General features: G+C 34.1%; 1 protein-coding gene across 1 annotated transcript; it reads left to right on the top strand.

The window, feature by feature from the left end:
• Positions 1-379: 379 nt before the first annotated feature.
• On the top strand, positions 380-2,810 carry LOC108993437 (monooxygenase 2-like). Its single transcript, XM_018968362.2, has 6 exons — positions 380-623; positions 694-840; positions 1,016-1,084; positions 1,309-1,474; positions 1,745-1,973; positions 2,059-2,810. Exons 1-6 carry the CDS (start codon positions 550-552, stop codon positions 2,598-2,600), a joined length of 1,227 nt encoding a protein of 408 aa, XP_018823907.1. The 5' UTR covers positions 380-549; the 3' UTR covers positions 2,601-2,810.
• The last annotated feature ends 6,535 nt before the right edge of the window (positions 2,811-9,345 follow it).

Genomic DNA, 9,345 nt, shown 5'->3' with positions numbered 1-9,345 from the left:
GAAACTTAATACATGTTAAAATCTAAAAGCAACAAAAACTACTATAAAGAAACTGTCCATCACGACCTACCGCCTCGGCACCATAATTTCTCGTTGTAATTTGAATAATGATAGATTTATTATTTTACATCATCAGTCTATTATTTTATTTATTATTTTAGAATTTTGTTTTATTTTTTATTTAATAATTAAGAAATTGACTATTAATGAAGTTGTATAATTTTTAATTTTTTTAATAATTATAGATGTTAAAAAATATTTAAAAAGAAATAATAAAAAAATAAAAAATTTTAAATATATTATAGAGTAGTAAACGTTTGTTATTTTACTTCTCTCTTTTGCACGTATATATCTGGTATCTGTATTTTCCCAACAATTATTTCTACAGCATGCGTATTGGCTGTCGTCATCAACTCTGTTGCTTTCATCTCATTCTATTCTTTCCCTATCATCTTTTTCGCCCATCTTGTTTTGTTGAGCCAAATAAATTCATCCTCAAAGTAAAAACTGCTCGACCATCGTGGCAAAAAAGCCGAACACAGAAACTTCATGGAAGTAGTTGAAGAAATAGTGATTGTGGGAGGAGGCGTGGCTGGTCTCGCAACATCCTTAGGACTTCACAGGTACCCTCTCACTCTCTCTTTTGTGTGTGTAGGTGTAGCTGTGTCTGTAATTGTTCGGACCATGTTGCAGGTTGGGTATTCGGAGCTTAGTATTGGAATCATCGGATGATTTGAGGATCGCAGGATATGCCTTGACAGCATTTACCAACGCTTGGAAGGCATTAGATGCCTTAGGCATTGGTGACTTTCTCCGGCAGCATCATAAACGGCTTCAGGGGTAATGCCGAGTCCTCCTCTGTTTATCATAGCCTCCTTGCATTACAGATAGTTCTCTGTAAATGATGATTGAGTTTGTGGGCCCGATTCCATCTGACCTTTCTAACAGCTTGATAAATTACAAAAGGGATTTTATTTAGAGAAGTAATATTACGAGTGTCCTGGAATTAGTGCAGGAATTTGACGACTTCAACAATTTCGGGACTTCAAACTTCAGAGTTGCCATTTAAGGCCAAAGGGAAACAGTAAGTACAAATTAAACATGAAATCATCACGCACACTGCTGATCAATGACCATCCTCATTGTCTTATCCATCCAACTGCAAAAAACATTGGTTTTTTTTTTTTTCTTGGAAAATCCTTTATTTGACCTGCTTTCAGGAACCAATGTTAATTGATGAATTTAATGTTGACTGATGTTTGAGTTTCTTTGATGGTTGGCGGTGGGTGTGAACTGTGATGTGCACAGCGGAGACCATGAAGTTCGCTGCGTGAGAAGGAAGTTGCTGTTGGAAACCCTTGTGAAGGAACTCCCAAATGGCACCGTTAGGTTCTCCTCCAAGGTGGTGTGTATTGAAGAATCGGGCTTCTTTAAGCTGGTGCATCTTGCTGATGGAACCATCCTCAAAACCAAGGTGAAATTGTTGTACCCTTTATTGTTTTTCTTCTGTTAAGCGAAAGCCTAAAGAATAACTCGCTTTGTGATCCTTAAGAGAAAGAGAACCCAAATTTGTGTAAAAGGAGAATTACCCTGCATGATGGCTGTATCATACCAAGAACATTATCATTATTTTGGGAAACGTAAATTTTATTTATAATGCTCTTAATAAGAATGTAACTCCTACATGTGTCCATCAGTGTAAACACTTGAGCCTTAATTGTGGTGTCAATATTGTGAATGAAAGGTGTTGGTTGGGTGTGATGGAGTGAACTCAGTGGTGGCAACGTGGCTTGGTTTCAAGAAAGCAGCTTTTGCAGGGAGATTTGCCGTCAGGGGATGCGTGGATTTCGAGGGTAGTCATGGATTCGAGCCTAAGTTCATGCAGTTCTTTGGAAAAGGTATTCGATCCGGTGCCATCCCTGTTGATGACAGTACTGTTTACTGGTTTGTCACTTGGACTCCATCCAGCAAAGGTTAGGCCTTGACCCCAGCAGAAAGGTTGGTTTGTTTGTTTCACTTGGTATTTGCTCGCATTTGATCGTCTTCTTATTCTTGTAGAGGAAGAGCAAGAACAAGACCCAGCTAAAATAAAGCAAATTTTGCTGAGTAGGCTTGGAAAAGTACCTGATCAAGCAAGGGCTCTGCTCGAAAATGCTGAGCTGGATGGCTTTATGTCATTGCCATTAAGATACAGACATCCTTGGGAACTACTATGGGGAAACATTAGCAAAGGCAATGTCTGTGTAGCCGGAGATGCACTCCACCCCTTGGTACCAGACATTGGGCAAGGCGGGTGTTCTGCCTTAGAAGATGGTGTTGTTTTAGCCAGATGTCTTGCTGAGGCTTTATTGAAAGAACCAACAGAAAAAACAGAAGAAAAAGATGACTATAAGAGAATTGAGATGGGGTTGAAGAAGTATGCCAAAGAGAGGGCATGGAGAAGTATTGAGCTCATGAGTGTGTCTTTTATGACTGGTTTTATACAGGAGAGTCGCGGAAAAATGATCAACTTTTTAAGAGATAAAGCATTGGCTGGATTCTTGGCAGGTTTCATGTTGAAAATGGCTGATTTTGATTGTGGAAAGCTCAACATTTCTTGAATATTGCAACCTCGTATATGTGCTGGGCTGGATTTCCTGCACTTCGAGTTCACTATGTTTGGAACTATTTGTAAACTTCTCTATGAGGCTTTGGTTTTGGATGATTTCATTTGTAATCGCCGAGCTGTCCTTGGACAAAATGTTTTTAGATTCCGTGTGGGTTTTTTTATGGTTTTATGTTACTGCTAAAAGAGTAATTAATTGTAGTCATATATTCCTTCATCATAAATAAGGGACTATTAATAAATTACAAGTTGCCGTCCTTGTTGAGAAATTAAACCTCCTACATGTGTTGACGTCCGGGTTCACGCTAGTGCTTGTGGAGTTGTAGTTTGGTTATGTGGTTTTATTTGTAGTTTATTTATTGTTAATTTAACTAGTATTATAATAGAAATAGGCTTTTGGATTTAATATCCATAACAGTGTTCTGTACTCTTCCTCCTTGTGAGGACAGAAGGGATCGTGAAGTTCTGTTTCTACAGAGCGCTTTCTCTGTTTAGAGAGAGTTCCTAGAAGTTGAGACAATGTCCGTCACAAAGAAATTTGTGTGTGGAGAATTCACATATATGATGCGTAGTTTGGCTTATAGTCTGGATTTTCCGTGTATAAGTCACATTTGTAACTTCGTTTTATTAATGAAATGAGTTTGTTTCCATAAAAAAAAAAACCTCCTACATGTGTGCTATACATGTTGCTGCTGTAAAGTATCCAAAAATTTCTTTATGCTGTAAATCATAATAAATCATCAAGAGAAATATTCTATTCACAAAGTGATTTTACAAAATTAATTTCATAAACTAATGCGATTTGATGTAATTTGTCAGACTGTAAAATTATTTTTATTGTAAAATAGATCTAACGGATCACGTTAAGTCACGTCTATTTGTAAGATTACTTTTGTATAATCTCAATCATGAATAATGCTAGTTTGTTCTCTTATTTTACCACATCGTTTTGACCGCTCATGTACTTAATTATTTTAATTACTAATTAAAAAATTACTATTAGTGTATTTATATTTTTTTATTTTTAAAAATGTGACAAAGATATTAAAAAATGTGAAAAAGAAAAATAATAAAAAAACCTGGCATCACTCATAAATCATATGGAGCAAGAATGTTTTTTATTATTATTATTTGTATATAGTTATATTTATTTTAATTATTGTTAAAACTAATTTTTTGTCCTTTGATAGGCCGCGTGGCAACCATTGTCTCAGTAGCATGTCGGTATGTGACAGCTTTGCTACACAACCTCCACCACATTGCACATTTTTTTAAATTTTTAAATTTTTTTTTTGAGTTTATTCTTTTTAAATTATTTCAAATTTTCTATTCATTATTCATATAATAAATATTTGATAAAAGAAAAAAATAATAAAAATTAAAAATAATGCGAAGTGTGGAGTGTTAAGAAGTTGTGAAGATTTTTTAATTTCTGTCGAGATTTTATGGAACCATACGGTTTGGCTTCTTTTCGGTAAAAACCTAAGGACATATTAAACTTGCTAGTAAGTGAAGAATAAATAATATATGCAATTAAATTAAATTTATTAAATGAAAAATAATACATCTAATTAAGTCAATAATTCTAATTTAAAACTCAAACTATTAAATGTAAAGTAATACATTTCCTAAGTTACTACTTTTTATGTCAAATTAGGATTTTTTTAGTTTTTGAAACATATTTATTTTAAAGATAAAAGTGAACCTAAAATAGAGTATAGCGGCGTGCTAACTTGATGATATCGACTTGCATTATCATGTTTATACTATTCTTTTATACACCCAAGTCATGGGTTTGTTTGGTTAATAAAAGTTTGAAAGATTTTGAGATGATTTTTTTTTAACAAAAAATTTAAGAAGTATTTTTAATAAGTTTGTTAAAAGAAAGTAGGAGTGGGATAAACACCCCCCCCCCCTCAAAGGAAATAAGAAGAGCCCATCCTTCGGTCCGAGGATCTATTCGACCCAGAGCCTCATGGGAAACAAGAATCTCATCTCATAGCCATAGGATCCAGTCGGCCCAGCCAAGAGACCCTTGAATTGATAAAAAAAAGGGATCGAGAAAAAATGATGAAGCTCCAACAAGAGTTGACAAAGGTAGGTGCCGCCCACGTAGGCCGAGAGGTCATCGGCGAAATTGTCAGAGGCCATGCCGCATTGGTTACTGATAAACGAGTAATTATGTTGTTACTAATACTCTTAGTACACCGGTTAAGTAAGCTTTATTTGTTAAAAAAGAATATTAATCAAACACAGTATGGTAATTGGACCTGTGGCATGTGAAATGACTATTTACCCCTTAAAAAAATGAACATGGGCTCAGGTTATTAGAGCATTAGTATTATCTTCATCAAAGTTATCTTTAAAGTTTGATAAAAAGTACATGATTTCTATAAATCCAAAACTTTCCTAGCCATAACTCCACATTGAATTAGCCATTGAATTTATCAAAATAATAATATAATATTATTTTTTTAATAAAAATATTTTTATTTTTTTTCATATTTTACAATTACACTAATAATATGTTGATTAATAATTTAATTTGATTCTTACATTATTATTACAAGACGGTTGAAGATTAAACGTGAATAAAAAAGACATTTGGAGATTAAAAGTAAATAAAAAATATATTTAATAAATGAATAGTAGACCTTCAAATTTGAAGAAACTTATATAATTACTGTAGCTCAAAATTTCACATTTATCTATTTGACTAATCCAATGCAGTCATATTTTGATGAAATTCATCAAATTTTATATTTAGCAAGATTTTTGATGAAGCCAATGCTAATACTCTTAGGCTTGAATAAAGTCTAAACTAACTAAGAGTATATAGTGCAGGAGTAAGGCCCACGAAAGTTGACCCAAGAAGAAAAAAAAAAGGAAGGCTTTAGATAGAACTATCGAGAAGAAAGAAATAAAAGAAATGGGTAAAATGATTAAGAGAGCATGCTGGATAAAGGAGAATTAGTGACACAGAGAGAGAAAGAGAAGCTGGAAATGAGTATAAAGAGGGGCAGAAATACCATAGAGGGGGTGTCGGTTTGGAGCAAAAGTATATTTCTCTGGTTTTACATTCTGTAGCAAATCATTGAAGGAATTTAGGGCTTTTCTTGTGTCGATCTTTCACATTCACAATGGAGAAGATCGACTAAGTCTAAAGCTTGGGTTGCGGTAAAAGCTTCCTTTTGTCCTCAATATTTTCTGAATTTTGGTAAACATTCTATGCTTCATGTTGTTGAAACTCAGATTCTAAAAATTGGAAGTTTGAAAGATTCGTTTGCTCTTGTTTTGTTGTTGACATAAGGCACAACATAATCTTGAATTAATCAAGATTTCCTTTAGTCAAATGTTAAAGTAAAATCTGGTTGTAGCTACAGTGAGGAATTTTCTAAGTTTTGGTACACAACATAATCTTGAATTAATCAAGATTTCCTTTAGTTGAATGTTAAAGTAAAATCTGGTTGTAGCTACAGTGAGGAATTTTCTAAGTTTTGGTACAAAGAACTCTGAACGTGTATTTCTAAATTTTCGAGTTATTAATATCTTAATTGAGTTAGTAATTGATGAGTGGTACCCAAAAGTTCTTGTGAAATGTTGAATCAGAGGAAGTAATACCCCGCAACCTAAGTGTTTGTTAAATTATCTCTATATGAATCTTTGCCTTTAAATCCTGAATGTTTTTTTGATCTGAAGTTGGTAAAATCAAGAGTTACCATTGTTTTATTTTAATTGCTTTACTTTCTTGAGTATTGATGTTTATTAGTTATTTCAATTTCCCAATGATTGTGAATTTAAAATCCTCCATGCTCAACCATACATTCCATTGATAGTAAATAGTTGATTGTGTAATAACCACTTTCATATCAAAACAAATTCTCCACTTGTCTTATTTTTAAACCTTTTCTTCCTATAGTTTGATTTCTAAATTCACGAGGCATTGAAGTGTTTGAAACACCTGTGTCCATGTGGAAATGACCTTGAGATTTTCCTATTATTACAAATGATCTACTTTAATACTTAGGAGTGATAATTTGGAGACAATCAAGTTTTTGGCGCCGTTGCGAGGGACAATTGGTGTTTTCAGAACATTATTTTATTGTTGAGAGGATGTTTGTGGAGCTTTGAACCTCTTCATGACTTGGGTGATATATGTTCTCTTCCATTTTATTTGTTTGCTTCTTATTTGTTTTTATTTTTCTGTCTTTATTTGTATGTCTGGTTGGATTAGGGGCCATACATCTCGACTAGTTAGGACAGAGTCATTAACATCTTCAAATTTTGTTTCCATCTCATTGGAATCATCATCTGACAGTTAAAGTACCATAGCTGAAAATGATAATAATAATGGGGAAATGATGAATCAAAACAGGACACTTAGAGAATATTTACAGCTTGTTAGGACCAGTCCACCCTCTTGCATCAGTCAACCTTTGAATGCAAACAATTTTAACTTCAAATTTGGGATGATTCCATTGCTGCTACATTTTCATGGTATGGAATATGAAAATCTCTATTTGCACATCAAAGAATTTGAAGAAGTTTGCTCAACTTTCATAGATAGAACATGCACTGAAGAGGTCATTAGGTTTTACATTTTCCCTAAAGGACAAGGCTAAGACTTGACTGAACTCATTAAGGCCAAGGTCTATCGGGACTTGGCAGTAAATGCAAACTAAATTTCTAAAAATACTCTTTCCTATGCACAGAACCAATGCCTTAAAAATGCAAATTATAAATTTTAGCTAGAAAGATGTGAAAACATTTTATCATTGCTGAAAATGATTTAAAGACTTGTTAAATACATGTCCCCATTATGGATATGAGAATTGGAGGGTCATAAGTTTTTTTTTATGAGAGATTACAACAAAAAAATGAGGCAATTCGTAAAAACAATATGTAATGATGAATTTTTTAACAAAGAACCTGGGAAAGCTTTTGAATATTTTGACTACTTGGTCGAGAATGCTCAATCTTGGGATGTCTCAGAGTTGTATGATAGGTCTAAAAATCAAAAATCTGTTAGTGAGGGTGGTAAATATCATTTGAAAGAAGTTGATGATTTACATGCTAGACTTGCATTAATTACTAAGAAGTTAGATTCTCTCGAGCTAAAGAAAGTTAATGAAATACATGTTTTACCATCAACTCTTGAAAAATGTAATATATGTGAGGATTCAGGGCATGTGACTGGTGCATGCCCAACAATTACTACTTTTAAGAAAGTTTTGCTAGATCAATCCAATACTGTAAATATGATTTCGAAGAATTTTTTTAGACCATATTCTAACACTTACAATCCAAGTTGGAGAAGTCATCCAAACTTCAGCTGGAGGAATGAACAACCTGCACCATCAACACAGGGACCAACACAGTACCCTCCTTAGTCATCATCAACACAAGGACCAGCACAGTTTGGCAGTCAACCCCTCTAATGTAGAAAAAGAATGTGGAGGATTCAATGCAATAGTTAACTGTTAGCCTACAACAGTTCATGCAAAGTCAAACCACGTTAAATAATCAGAACTCACAAGCCATCAATGACATCCGAGGAACACTTACAAGAGTCCACTACCTTAAGTGCCCAAGAGAAAGACAAATTTCTAACTCATCCACAACCCAGCCCTCAAGGAAAAATTCCACACATTCAGAGTAATGTCGATGGAGCCAATGTGAAAGCAGTAAAAGCAATTACAACTCTAAGGAGTGGTAAGATTGTGGACATTCCTACACATAGTGCAAATAGTTCAGGTAAAAATATTAATCCTCCTCAAGATAAATGTGAGCCAAACATGTTAGAATCTGAAATAAATGCATGTCACATATATGCCCCATTCCCACATCGTTTGCTTTCTCTGCATAAAAAAAACAGCATGCTGAAATCCTGAAAATTTTAAGCAAGTTAGAATTAATATTCCTCTTCTTTATGCTATTAAACAAATTTCTGCTTCTGCTAAATTTTTAAAGGATTTATACACTGTGAAAAGAAAGTTAAATGTGTAGAAAAAGGCTTTCCTCACTGAGCAAGTCAGTGCAATAATTCAAAATCACATACTACTTAAGTCTAAAGACCCTGGATCACCCACCGTTTCTTGTGTCATTAGAAATTCAAAAATTGGTCAAGCTTTACTTGACCTGGGATCAAGGGTTAACTTGCTACCTTTTAGTGTGTATGAACAGTTGGGGTTGGGAGAATTAAAAGCCACTTCCATTATTTTACAGCTAGCTGATAGGTCTATCAAAATACCAAGGGGTGGTTAAAGATGTCTTGGTCCAAGTAGATAAATTCTATTACCTAGTAAATTTTGTGGTATTGGTTATGAAACTACCAGCTCAATCAAACTCTTCAGCACCTATGATTTTAGGGAGACCATTTTTAGCAACCTTTAATGTCATAATTAAATGTATGAGTGGTGTCTTAAAACTAAGCTTTGGGAATATGACTTTAGAATTAAACATTTTCAATTTGTGCAGGTAACCTCAGGAACTCGAGTAAATTCAAGGAGTCAATGCACTAGAATCCCTTCTTGTTGAAAATCCTTTGCTGAAATATGATTGTAATGAATAACGAGAGGAATTAGAGAACTCCATTGATTTAATTGATTCTACTAATAATATTTCCTCTGCTCGTGCTGCAGGAAACTCCACTGAGGTGCAGTGGAAGCTCAAATTTTAGCCATTGCCATCACTGCCAGCATCTGTAAAGCCTTCCACAGAAAAGATCACAGTGTTGGAAC

Source organism: Juglans regia, chromosome 13 (genome assembly GCF_001411555.2).
Source record: "Juglans regia cultivar Chandler chromosome 13, Walnut 2.0, whole genome shotgun sequence".
In the NCBI taxonomy this organism is placed as follows: Eukaryota; Viridiplantae; Streptophyta; class Magnoliopsida; order Fagales; family Juglandaceae; genus Juglans; species Juglans regia.
The sequence above is the reverse complement of the archived record's forward strand: the minus strand, read 5'-3'. Positions and strand labels throughout refer to the sequence as shown.